Source organism: Uloborus diversus, chromosome 1 (assembly GCF_026930045.1).
Source record: "Uloborus diversus isolate 005 chromosome 1, Udiv.v.3.1, whole genome shotgun sequence".
Taxonomy (NCBI): domain Eukaryota; kingdom Metazoa; phylum Arthropoda; class Arachnida; order Araneae; family Uloboridae; genus Uloborus; species Uloborus diversus.
Genome location: NC_072731.1, coordinates 16,578,354 through 16,592,150, shown reverse-complemented (window position 1 = coordinate 16,592,150; position 13,797 = coordinate 16,578,354). Strand labels below are relative to the sequence as shown.

The following is a 13,797-nucleotide window of genomic DNA, read 5'->3' as shown; positions in this document are numbered from 1 at the left end:
AAACTGCATTTGAGCTTTGTTTTCGTGGGAAAAAGTTGTTGCAACTACGCGTATGAAGGGCAAATGCTTAGCAGCACGCTTTTGTCTTTGATTAAGGTTGAATCGTAGTCCACTGGGATTGTGGTTTATTGTATCGCAATATTGCTGCTGTCGTCGGTCGACCTATGACTATATGCTAAATATGGAATCGCAGGGTTCAGGAGTGTAATAAGACACGCCTTGCTGTACCCGGCACAGATCCAGAGAAAGGAGGGTCAACCCCCCCTCCCCCCATAAAATGGCCAATTATACGCTAAAGCTGTATTTTGAAGACTTATATTTGAAAAAAATCTCCACAGATTCCCTATTTGAGAACAAAAATGGTTTTCGACCCCTCTTTTTCCGATAATGACTCCCTCCAAAACCAGAAGCCGCCCTTAGCTGGACCTCAGAGGCCCGCTGCTACTAATAAAGCCTTGCCCGCGGGGTCTTAATGGACAGTCGTACATGGACAGTCGTACAGTAACGTCGCGAACCCTAACTTAGGATATGGGTTCATTTGCCAGATAACAAGAGTCTGCACCAACATTTTTACAAAATTTGCAGCAGCATGGTATGTCGGTTTGACGGCAATGCCCTCGGCTACATTTGGCTTAAAAACCGAGCAATCATCGTGATGTTGTAAACAGAGTTAGGATTCTTCTGAAAACATGATGTCATGCCATTCCTGCTTCCAGATTTTCCGTTGATCACACCATTGATTTCTGTCTGTGTTGCAGTGTCAAAGGTAGTCGATTCCATAGCCGTCAAGTTAACGCACCATGTCGTAAAAATGTTGTAAAAAAGTTCTTGCTGATTATTGTTAATAGTACTAGCAGACCTATTAGGTACAACACAGCGTTTCTTATGATCCTTCTGAACCCGACGATTCCATATTTAGCTGACAGTCTAAAAGGTCCTTACCGACGCCAGCAGCAAAACTGCCCATACACGAAAATCTCAGTGGACTACGATTCAACCTCTATTAAATTCAAAAACGTTCTGGTAAACATTTGTCCTTCATCCACGAAGTGTAGTGCAATAAATTTTCACCCTCGAAAATAATTCTTGAATGCAGTTTGTGTTTGAGAAACTTACTACTAAATTTATTTGATTGAACGCATTGTAGGTGTTTTGTAGTAAGTTACCAAGTGATGGAATAACTGAACTGGTGGTGTATTTTAAGCATTGTAGGGTGATTCCATTGACGTCTATTTTACGTGAATGCGTTGAAAATCTACTCATTTTCATATTTCCTCCCTGTCGCATCATCTTAATGTCATGTAAATTTTAAGTGTGTAGCTCGTCGTCTTCTTGGTGTAGCAATTTCAAAGGCTAGTAGTGTATTTCAGATCTGAGAGACATTAACAAGGAGCGTCGACAAGTTACCCCGTACTCCTTATTTTCGTATTTTACTACAGAATGCAGAGGCGGAGATTGGGACTGAAAAGTGGGGGGGCGGGGGGCAAATAAAAAAGACAACTGAAAGCCCTACGATTTTTAGCGGCAGTAAAGGGGGGGGGAAGTACAAAATTTTGGTAAGACTAGTTTTTAGAACATATGAGTCACGTTTTTCTTAAGATTTTGATGAATTTTGTACACAAGAACTTTTCTCAATGAAACACTTAGACATGAATTAGACATACATTATTTACCGCAAAGTATTTTGGGAAGTCATTAACACTTGCTAATAATTTCATTAGTTAAGTATGGCTTGTTTTAGGTAAACAATTGATTTACCAATATCTAAACAAAGAATATATGAATTAAAAGTTACTGCTTGTGCTAAATAATATTTCTTAAACAAATATACAAAGTAAAACAAATAATTATGATCTGAAAGTTTTGACGCTGCTGCTTTTTTAAATAATTTCTAGTTTGTTTCTAAATTAAAAAATAAAGTAAATAATTGAACCATAAAAAGTGAGGAGGTAGTTGCCCCTCCCCTCTTGCCCCTCGAATCGCCGCCACTGACAGAATGTTTAACTGTGATTGAGTTTTTTTGTTTTCTGTTTTGACAGTTGGCTACGTTATGTTTTTAGGATATGCGTGTTGAAAGAGAAACAGAGAGACTTTGGTGAATAAGGTGTCAAAGTGATTGCTTGACACACTTTAGGTGTTGGGTTCGACTCCCACTCTACCTTCGAATGTACTTCTCTTTCTTTTTGCTATAAATTCTTTCACATTCTGTACTATATGAAGGGATTTAAAACATCTGCTGAGATTGTAGGCCTCACAGGGCTGCTCTGACGACTAAAAAAGTCACTATTGCGACTATTTTGAAGAGTTGCACACTATGAAGATTATTTTAGCCTAAATTAAAGCAAAAACGACTACTTTGTAAAAAAAAAAAAAACTGCTACTATTTCAGCCTAAAAGCGACTAAAAAGTAAAAAAAAAGGATCTAAGAAAAAAGATAGAAATATAAAAATTAAAAAAAAAAAAACTTCAGCGAGTTTAAGTACCTCGCATCGGCCGTACTTCTCTGATTTCGAACTCACTTAGGTTTGACAAATGATGGGGAAAGTCGCCAAGTGGTTTAGGGCGGCCTTATTTATTGCCAAGGATAAGTAAATCAGTCATATATTTTTTTTATCCTGGCGCCATCTAGCATGTGATGCATATTTCTTGCCAACAAGAAAAACAACAACTCCTCTTGAAGAGGAATATTATTTTATTAATTTTGGTTTTGTGGTTGGAAATTACAACCTTGTACGTTATACGTCGTTGTACGGAAGGAAGTACTAGATAACAATTTCAAAAACAAATGCACTTAATTTAATTTCAAAAATTGTTGATTCAATAGCGAAGAAATGTTTCAAGGGGGCAAAGGTGACCTTTTTATGAACTTTATGTTACTCTGGATCATTAACTTCAGGCAACACTGCTATTTTCTCTGCTTGATGTTCGCTAAAGCTGCAATATTCGGACGATGTTATTTAATGAACATAGATAGGCTTGCCAGATTTCTGAAATATTCAACCGGGACACTAGAATGGCCCTGCCCCCCCCCCCCCCCCAGCGTCGCTAGTATTCAAAAGGGTATGGGTCATTCCGACGAAAATGGTACATTTCATGTCCGGCACTTTTGGATTTTTTACAGAAAATTTGATAATTATTATAAATAATTCATATTTTTTTTCTTTATTTCTTCATGCAATTTTGTATCATGAGGTATTTTTTGTTTTTAATATTTTGATTTAGGATTTTTTTTAAAAAAAATTATGTTATCCAAAAAGGCAAAATCTTGATGTCCCAGCTTCGAAACAGTGACAGTTAAAAAGTGATTTAAGTAATTGCTTAGATGCAATAACAAAAAAAAAAAAAAAAAAAATTCCAATTATATTGCAACACCTTTATTGTAACAATTTAAACAATAATTTTTTTAGAAAAATATTTTTTTTAATGAAAATGAAGGGAATTTACAATTGTCCCTACAGTTTACAAATTTTGAAATGTCCACTCTGTTACAGCCATTAAAGAATAAAAAAATATTTTTACAAAAAATCTAGCAATATTTTTGAGATGACCAAATGGTAAAAACTCCATGTTTAGGTAACCCTAGTGGATTCAACAGTCAACAAGCATGGTAAGCTTCATTATTTGTCTCTGATAGTAAATTTGAGTAATAAAATGTCCACTATGTTACATTAATTTTACTAATTAAAATTAAAAAAAGAAATCTAAATTACATATAAAGTAGTGATTTTAGAGTTACTCTTTGCTTTTGTATTACTATTTTAACTGTTACTTTATGTTTAGGTTTAGAAAATTTTTTTTACTACTTATTTGTCCACTCTGTTACATGTCCACTCTGTTACACTTCTTGTGTAGCGGAGTGGACAATATTTATGGAAATAGTAAACAAGTCCCATATGCAATTGATGTTTTTCGAAACGCTTAGTTTAACAAATTTATAGAAAACTTGAATTAAATACAAAATTTAAAAAAATGAAACATTGTCTATCTATTTTCTCTGCTTAAACATAGAGATTACTTCTATCTTCAATAATAGTGTCCACTCTGTTACAGTTATGTCCACTCTGTTACAGTTATGTCCACTCTGTTACAGGTATGCCCTGTTCACTCTGTTACAGGAATATTTTAACTGATTTGATTGTAATTTGTTTTCTAATATTTAATTTAAAGGTTAATTTGCACAGAACTACACAATTACTAACTAGAATAATCCAACTTCAATCTTTTTTCAAGTTTGTTTCATGTAATAATCTAACTTTTGCAAATGATTTTTTTAAATTTTTGTATTTTTGAGTAAGATAATTAGCAATAAAACTTAAATGTGCCTTTAACAATGACATTTTAAGCATTTGTATGAAAGATATGTTCCATTTGTTTATATTAAACAAAAAAATCCAAAAAATAATTGAAAATTTTGAATTTGTTGTTGTTTTTAAATGTGTAACAGAGTGGTCAAAATCTTTCATTTCTGATAAAAGAACTAAGAAAATTGGATATTAATACCAAGTTGAGCTAATTAATTTTTATAGTTCAGATAAATTAAACCCTCTTGCCATTATTTGACAGTACCTGGACGACCGAGCCTCGCTCGGCTTTAAAATAATTATTTTTTGTCAACTCATGTTCTTCTAAGGTTCGATACTTTTTCAAATATACTTGAAAAGCATCACGTTAACGAAATATTAAGGTTCTCGATGCTTCCGAGAAACGAGAGAAGTGAGAGTGTTACGGGACCTTCTCTAGTCAAGTTGAGCTATTAGTGATAGTAACATAAAACAAATTTCGCAAATTAATTTAATAAATTTATTTTCAAGATTTCTTTTTCCTTTATACTTTACTTAACAGAATTCAATTGTTGGTCCGAGCTACTCTCTCTGGTCTTGTTTTATTAGTTATTTCTTCTCAGCAGGAAATGCTATACATAATCCTGTTCAGTAACTTAGTGTAAGTCGGTATTCGTCCTGGAGCATGATGACCTGTGTTTATGTACTTTAAAAACTTCATTGCGATTAAAATGGGCTTCTTTTTATAGATTCTACTAAATGTTTCAGTCCATAATTAGATGCGATGAACCTTACATTTTCAGCATTCATCGGGATAAACTAAGCACCTTGCGAGAACTTCTGTAACACAAGTCTGAAATAAAAAGTATAGAAAAATTAGAGATGGTAAATGTGATAGTTTGTGGAATAGTTTTGATTAGCACTTTAAGAGCATTCGAAAAGATTTGGTACGGTACAATGTTTATTGATATGTATTCAATTATACACAAAATAAAAATTCATTCAATTAGTTTTTTGGCTAATAGCTTACTTTAATTGATGCATAGGTTATTATGAAACCTATGAAAAAGAGTATTTCTTTACTTTAGAATTACCATTTGGGGGAAAAAAACTGAGACAGGAAAAAAGCCGTTATATTTCGTTTATTTCTCCTGTTTTAAACTTTATCAAGAATTTTTGTTATCTACATTCTTCTGTAAAAATTTACACGAATTAAGATTTTGAAAGAAATAATGCTAGTTGCTCTGCCTAAAATCAGAAATTTTTTCAGTCATAAATGATTTTTGTTTGTAGTAAAAAATGTTGAATAATATAAAAAGAACTTCGTATTCTCCCATTTTACCATATTAAAAATTTAATATATAGAAATAAAAATATCTATAAAGGTATTCGAGAAATGTTAAGCTAAATATCACTTGTATTAATTTTACTTGTTAAAGTTTTATGTGTAATACAGTCATTTTTTTTATTAAGGCATTATTAATGGATAGTAAGCTATAAATTTATATTTGAATACTGTTCAAAAAAAGTGAATTCCTTATCAGTTCGGTGGTTTAGTGGTAGATTCAAATTATTAGGACTCTAAGAAAACTTAACAACTTTATTGAAGACTATGTACATATTTACATATTGGTGATTAAACTAAACCATTTATTCTAAACATAGCGAATTACTCGCTCACACGGAGTTTGCGCTCGTGTTCGAACTGGCTCTAAATCTCTCTCAATGCTGCTACTGAATTTTTACCATAATCTACTTACGCAATTCAATAAGCGCTTGCAGCGCTCTCTATAGGAATAATAAGCGGAAAGGAGCATACAGCTTAGGTTTCTCTACACACTCCCCACCTAAACTCCTCGAGTTTACATTTTTCAATAATAACAATAACAATTTTTCATAACAAAAATGAATACAGCAATATTAAAAAAATATCAAGAAAAACAAATAATATATTCAAAATATTATACTTTTCAATTAGTAATGAATATCAAAATGAAACATAATTAGATAAATTCAAAAATCGGGAATAAAGAAATTAAAGTTCTAAACTATCAAATCGTTTAACTAATGTATGGAAAAGGAATAAAATGAAAGTTCCAAACGTTTTTTCTTCTTTTTTAGCACTGTCCATTGATAATTTCCAGAGGATACACTAGCTGTATCGGCCTCCTATATTGTCCGTCCTGTGTCTTAACTGTGCAGGCACGAACAAGTCCACTACGTCCTTTAAAGAGTTCTGTAACCATACCTAAAGGCCACAAGAACTTATTTTTGTTACTTCCTTCGAGAAGTACGTCCCCTATCTTGAGGGATGTTCCTTCTTTACTGCAATCCAAGCGATCCCCAGTTCTTAAATCTAGAAGATATTGGGTTTTCCATTTCAGCCAAATGTTTTCAGTACAGTGCAGTTAGACCCAAACCTCAACATCCAAAGTAAAAGTTCCCCTCCAGGTCCAAATTGCTCCATACACTCCACTAATTGTTTGGTAAAAGGTTACACCGTTTTCAGCGTCGGGTTTTGGGGGGGAGGGGTGAAGAAGTTGGTAAATTAGTAGTTTTTATCAGTTTTTCGGAAATATTTAAAAAACCATGGCGTTTAGAGCGAAAAGTGCAATATACAAAATAATCTACAATAAACTGCGAGAAATTTGGTGCTAAGCATTATTTTGTTCCAGAGTTACAGCGGGTGTAAAAGTAGAAAATTTTTGCATTTTTAAGATTTTTTGGAAAAATGAAATTCTAACTACTACGTAAACAGAAATAGCAAAACAATTTTGTTGAAAAGTAATGTTGTATAAGCTTATTGTTGTCTAAAAGAATCTCAGAGGCACCACATAGGGTTAGAAACGTAGAAATATTGGGAACGAGAACCGGTTTGTTCTCGCGTGCGTGAAGCAATAGAAGAATTTACAGGTGTACGTAGCGTCTCTGCAGAGCAGCACATAGGGCTACAAGGAGCAAGACAGAAAATAAATTGCTAACTTTTATTTCTTGGCTTACTTTCATTCATGAAAGCAAGACCATACGTCACGTGGTAGATTTTAAAGCAAAGCATTGGAAGAAATCGGGTTTCTTTCGCTTGTTTTACGCAAAACGTATCAACCATTCGTCGTTGTTGAGTCACGTGACTTGGGATCTTTGGGTCAGCTTTTGCTAAGTGAATGATTGAACTTGCTTCCTTGCTTACATTTCAATTCCTGCTCTAAGGTTGTTGCAGATGAAAACGTTAACTGTGATAATGCACTTGAAGTTGGGCTACTAGCTTCAAAAGAGATTGAGAACAAAACATTCAGAGAGATACACTTGAAAAGAAAGTTAGCTGTTCAGTCTCTAGCTTCTGTTAATAAGTCTATGACAATTAACAACACCACTGTATGTGTGGTGAACCCTAATACTCTCTTACCTCGGATGGTGATGAGAGACTGCAAGAAATATTTCAATTTGAATTATGTGCATATCCTCCATCCTTGTTCGACGAATCTGGCTTGACGAGGAAAGGGTGCAAATCTTCAATGGTGTCTCTTTTGATTCCAGATTCAAATGAATTATCACTCTTCCAAGATTTAGAGAAAGTATCCCACATCATTGATGGAGGTCACCTCCTTCATCGTGCTGTCTGGCGATGCCCAGTTACCTTCAGACAGATTTGCGAGCAATACAAAGTTAATTGCTTATTATGGGCCAGCAACTGTTGTTTTTCATAGATACGAGCAAGGAACCATAAAAGATGAAGAACACTTACGCAGATCACGTTCTACCACTAAAGTTGAAGTGAGAGTTGAAGACTCAATCGATGTAACTATCAACCAAAGTGAATTCCTAGCTAACGCTAAGAACAAAATGGGCCTTATTTCTCTCCTTACAATGCACTTGCAAAAAGGTCGTTGCACAGTTCATCAAGCATCGGGTGACGCTGACATATTAATAGTTTTAACAGCGATTGACAAAGCTAAGAATGGAGTTGAAGCTTGTGTGATTGGTGATGGCACGAACTTACTAGTCTTGTTGACTGTCAACACCACAACATAACAAATTGAAAATGGTGGTACCAAAGAAAGACAATCAGTAGGAAAAGGTGTAAACTATTTGTGACATTCAGCGAGTCTTAGGAGATATGAAAGGTGTACCTTTAGCAATATACGCCTTTACAGGATGTGACACTGTATCATATTTCTATAAGAAGGGAAATATTTCACCGTATAGGACAGTGCAAGCCTACAACGCACTTCGTACGAAGCTTCTAGTTTTTAACGATCCTGAAGATGACCCTAGTGCAGTGGCTGACCCAGGAAATCATTTCCTTCTTGCTTTCTGAAAGCTTTCGCTACCAGTAACTTGCAGGTTGTTCCAAAGCAGCTCATACATTTATTGTTCAAGTTGACTGCACTACCCCAATTCAGCAGCTTCCAGGCAACATTTATATAGAACCTACCACCAGGTCCAGCGGTGGCTGGATGAAAAAACAAATCCACTCCATTGGGAAAGGAAGAAGGTTGGTGAATACCTAATACCAATTACAACAATGCGTTCTGCAGTTCCCCAGGAATTATTTTCCCACATAGTGCGTTTGCGAAGACGAATGCATCCGTAACTGCGAGTGCAGAAGTAGGGTCTAAACTGCTCAAGGTTGTGCAGTAATTGCTCAGACATAAGATGTGATAACAGGGACACTAATAACATAAACGAAAATCTAGAACAGGACAGTGCTATGTTCGAACAGAACTGAATACTGGTGAATACTTTATATCAATATGTAGCACTTAACGTTCTACGTTTTTATTAAATTAGTATTGAATTCAGTTTATGAATTTCAAAAAGTTAAATTAAATATGGTTGCAATATACAGGCAAATATGCCTATTTTCTAAAAGAAAAACTTCAAAAGCTGCACGTATACTAATGTTATTATTAAAAAGGATATACTCGTAATAAATCAAAATTGTTAAGCCTGTGATATTTTTTAATTTTAAAATCATCTATGTTGAAAACACATTCACTCTTATTGTGGCATTGTCTAGAGAAAATTCGGGTTTCTCCGTGTCGCAGATTTGTATAGCCATGACCCATGAAAGCCTCTTTTCTCTTAAAAGTAGGGCCCCTTGAGTAGGTGGTGAGGTTTTCGTTCCTTCAATGGCTTATCACAAACATACCACCTTCCCCTAAAATCGCAGTTTACTTTTACAAAACACAATTCATACAAAAAGTTAGTTTCCTTAGTGATAATGAATATTTTTCCGAAAAATCTAAAAAAAAACAAGAAAATTCTACTTTTACAGCCCCCGTAACAACCGCTCACTTGTCAAAATAATGCTTAGGACCATTTTGTTCGTAATTTAGTGTAGTTTATTTTGTATATTGCACTTTTTGAACTAAACACTATAGTTTTCTAAATATTTCCGAAAAACTGATAAAAACTACTAATTTACCGACACCAACTCCTCCCTCCAAAACCCGACGCTGAAAATGGTGTAACTTCTTACCGAACAATATGTGGAGTATATGGAGCAATTTGGACTTGGAGGGGAGCTTTTACTTTGGATGTTGAGGTTAGGCCTTTTTTTTGGTCTATCTGCACTGTACTATTTTGTCTGCTACTCTTTTCTTCTTCTCAATTGGTCAGGAGACGTTTTGGTGATAAGACCAGGATCAGAGAAGTGAACTGGATCGCTGTGATCATGTTTTGCATAATTTTAAAAATGTAAGGGAACTAATACTTCAGGTTCATCTAACTCGTTGTAGATGTAAGATAGTGGGCGCTAGTTCAAAACTGTTTCCACTTCTGTTAGAAGCGTTGTCATTTCCTCGAACGTCAGAAGGCTTTTCCTATCATATTTCGCAAGCATTCCTTAACCGAACTAACAAGGCATTCGTAGAATCCTCCCCACCATACAGTTCTTTCGATGATGTATTTCCATTGTGTTCTTTCTTTGGCTATGAAATTTTAGAATATCATCTTCCAATATTTTAGAAAACTTTCCTACTTCTTCTTCAGCTTTCTTAAGCGTTTTAGCGTTATCGGAATAAATGATTTTGCAATTACCTCTTCTACTTAAGAATCTTCTAAATGCAAGTAAAAAGGCTCGTGTTGACATGTTTGATACAAGTTAAAGATGTACGGTACGAGTTACTGCGCAGGTGAAGAAAACAATGTACGGCTACTGCATATCTTTTGAGTTTTTTGCATATACAGGTCCAGCGAAATCAATTCCGCAAATTTAAAATGGGGGTGACTTTTGGATTCTATCTTTCGGTAAGAGCATTGTCATTTGATCTGCTGGTTTGTCAAAATATTTCTGGCAAATCAAGCATTTTTTGATGATCTTTTTAATCAGCTGGCGCCCCTTGGGGATCCAGAAACGAGATCTAATTTTGGCTAGAGTAGCAGATGTACCTCCGTGCATGATTTTTTTCATGCTCTTTAACTACTATTAGTCTTGTTAGCGCGGAGTTTGTAGGCAAGATGACTGGATGTTTATTATCCAAAGAAAATTCTGAGAACTCTAATCTTCCTCTTAATCTCATGATTTGCTTTTCATCGATATAAGGGGCGAAATTGTACAACGGTGAATTCATTTCAACCCAATTACCGTCACTTTAAAATTTAAATTCTTCTCCAAAGTGTCCCTTTTGTTCCCATCGTATCAATAAATTTTCTGCTTCTTGTAGCTCTTCTGTGATTAGAGTTCCTTGTATGTTACTTGATGTTCTCGATTTCACGATAAAGCATTTTGTCCATGCTGTCACCCTCAACAACTTTTCTAAGTCACTATATTTGGATAAATCAACTGGGTCTTCTCTATCTTCGACTATGCATTCAAGTTCATGTGTCTCCAGGAATTTTTCTCTATATTCTAGCTGAGATTCTTCTACTATTTTCTCAGGGATCAATTTTGTCCAATTGTCAGGCGAAAGTCTCAAGCAAGGTGGACCTTGTGTCCAAACGGGTTAATCAACTTTGAGAGCTTTGCTCCTCGGCTGACTAAGTCCGCTGGATTATCACAACTTCTGCAATGTCCCCGATTATTGGGTGACGTCAACTTTTGAATATCCTGAACACGATTCTTAACAAAGAGTTTAAATTCATCGGGCTGTTTCTTGATCCTAAAATACGTTATGCTTGAATCGGTCCAAAAATGACAAGGGATATCCTAATTGAAAATTCTCACTATATTATTTCCCAATTTGCAGATAGTAATGCATCCATTAGTTCTAATCTGGGTAAGGTGAGTATCTTCAATGGCGCTACCCCATTTTTGGAAGCAATGAACGTCGTTCGAATTTCTTTATCATTCGTCTTGAAACGTAAGTACGCAACTGTACCATATGCCAATGTGCTAGCGTCTGAGAAGCAATGTAATTCGATATTTCTAATGTCTGAGCACAAACTTTCAAAAAAATAATGTCGAGGGATTTTGAATTTATATATTTGATACAACTCTTCGCACCATTTTCTCCATAGGGAGATAAAATCTTCCGGATTTGCTCTTCCCGATCTATATGTGATGCCCAAATCTTCTGAATCAAGAATTTAATTCTTACAGTGAAAGGTCCCAAAATTCCTATTGGGTCAAAAATTCAACCTAACACTTGTAGAATAAACCTTTTTGTCTCAATTGGTTTCGATAAAAATGACAATAGGCTTCGAATATCAAAATACAGTAAATCCCTCGAATTATCCCAAGCCATGTCCAAAACTTTTAAGGCGGTGTTTTCAGCATCTGAAATTTCAAAATTTGCACTTGAAATTATGCCTTCTTTATTCTAAAGTTCATGTAATTATCTCGAATTGGTATGCCATTTGTGCAGTTGCATGCTCTCTTCCTTAAATATCTGAATTTTCTCCAAAGACGTAGTCAAGGCTTCCCTGACTGTGTCTCGACTTAAAATTACATCATCTACATGCACATTTTTTTAAAAAAATACTAACTGTTTCAGGGTAAAGTTGGTTATACTTTTTAAAAAGATGTTTGAGAGTTGCTGATTGTAAAAATGGCGAACTATTTAATCCAAAAAGAATTGTTGAAGAGCGATAAACAAGAGGCGGAATATTGTCATTGGTGGGGGAGTCAGTGAAGAAAAACCTGGTTACGTCTCGATCTTCTTTATCTAAGAGAATCTGTAAGAACGTTTGCTTTATTTCTGCAAAAAATGCTACTGAACTTGATAATACATAAATCTTAGCAGAATTTCGATTACCTCCGGATACAAATTGGGCCAACGTGGAGACATTCATTTAAAGAAGCGGAGTTTGAATTTTGTGATGACGCATCAAAAACAATTCGTAGTTTGCTTGTGGTTCTATCTTCACGTATTTCTTCCCTATGAGGCAAATAAAACACGATATTTTCTTTATCCGTTTCGTCTGCGACGGGGTCAATGATATTCTATTTCAAGTTATCTTATATTATGTTTTGGTATTCAGAAAAAGTTGCGGATTTTTTTTTTTTTGAATTGATTTCTAATTCGGTTGAACCTTTGTTCCCTGATATCTCTATTATCATCAATCTTGATGTGTCGCTTTTCCTTGGTAATTTAACTTTATGCCGACAATCTTCGTGTACTACATCAGATTCAAACTGTTTGAGAATTTCATTTTCGGTTGAATTATAATTTTGATTTTCGCTAATGAGTCCGGAATTTTCCAAGTCCTAAAATTTTTCTATTTGATCCGAGATTAAATCATCCTCTACTATCTCATTTAATGATATAGTAAAGTTATCTTTTCCTTCTCGTCCTTGTATGCTCCAGTCAAAAATAGTTTCTTCAGTGACAAGATTTTTGTTCAAACGTTTAATTTGACCCGTTACTATATTGTAGTAAGAATCTGCTCCGATTAAAATGGCAACAGGCTGTTGACTGTCGAGAAAATTCCCCAATATGAAATTTCGTAGCAGTTTATTTTGTCTAATTTCTTTTGATTCCGGTGGAGGAATGTAGGAACCTGATATGTGATCGATTATAGATAATTCAACTTCTATTCTAGAACTAGGGGAACTTCTATGTTCAAGTACTAATCTAACGACGTGGTAAGTCTTTTCAATTGGCGCAGTAATTCCAAAAGTGTAAACCGATCATTTTTATTTTCCAATTACTTCAAGATCTAATTTATTAGCTAATTCTTGCGTAATAAAAGACTTCATGGAACCGTTGTTCAAAAGAAGACGCGGACAACTTATGCCTTGTTTTGTTTTGACTTTTACAGTGCAAGTTTGCAAAAGCATCAAATTGGATTTAGAATGTGATACGGCAGAAATGATTTTCTTATTTTTTTCAAATTGACTACATTATTTCTCGAAAATAAACTTGCTTCTTTTTTATCGGTGTCATTAGATTTTAACTTCGAATAAGATTTATAACAAATCGCCTCGGAATGGGTTCGTTTGCAAAAATTGCAACGCTTAGCTGCCTTCAAGTGGCTAGTAGAAATTTTATGATTTTTTCGAAGGCATAAGTAACACCTGCAATCCCCCCGCAATACATTTCTTTTTTCATCCAAGTTGAGATTTACGCATTTTTCC

The 13,797-nt window shown here is 34.8% G+C and overlaps 1 protein-coding gene across 1 annotated transcript in view; it reads right to left on the bottom strand.

Moving 5' to 3' along the window:
- Positions 1-4,786: 4,786 nt before the first annotated feature.
- Positions 4,787-13,797, bottom strand: part of LOC129228230 (uncharacterized) — a 49,500-nt gene continuing 40,489 nt past the window's right edge. Inside the window, exon 7 of the mRNA XM_054862899.1 lies at positions 4,787-5,133. Within this exon, the coding sequence (XP_054718874.1) occupies positions 5,080-5,133 (54 nt within the window). The 3' untranslated portion in view covers positions 4,787-5,079. The remainder of the gene's footprint in view (positions 5,134-13,797) is intronic.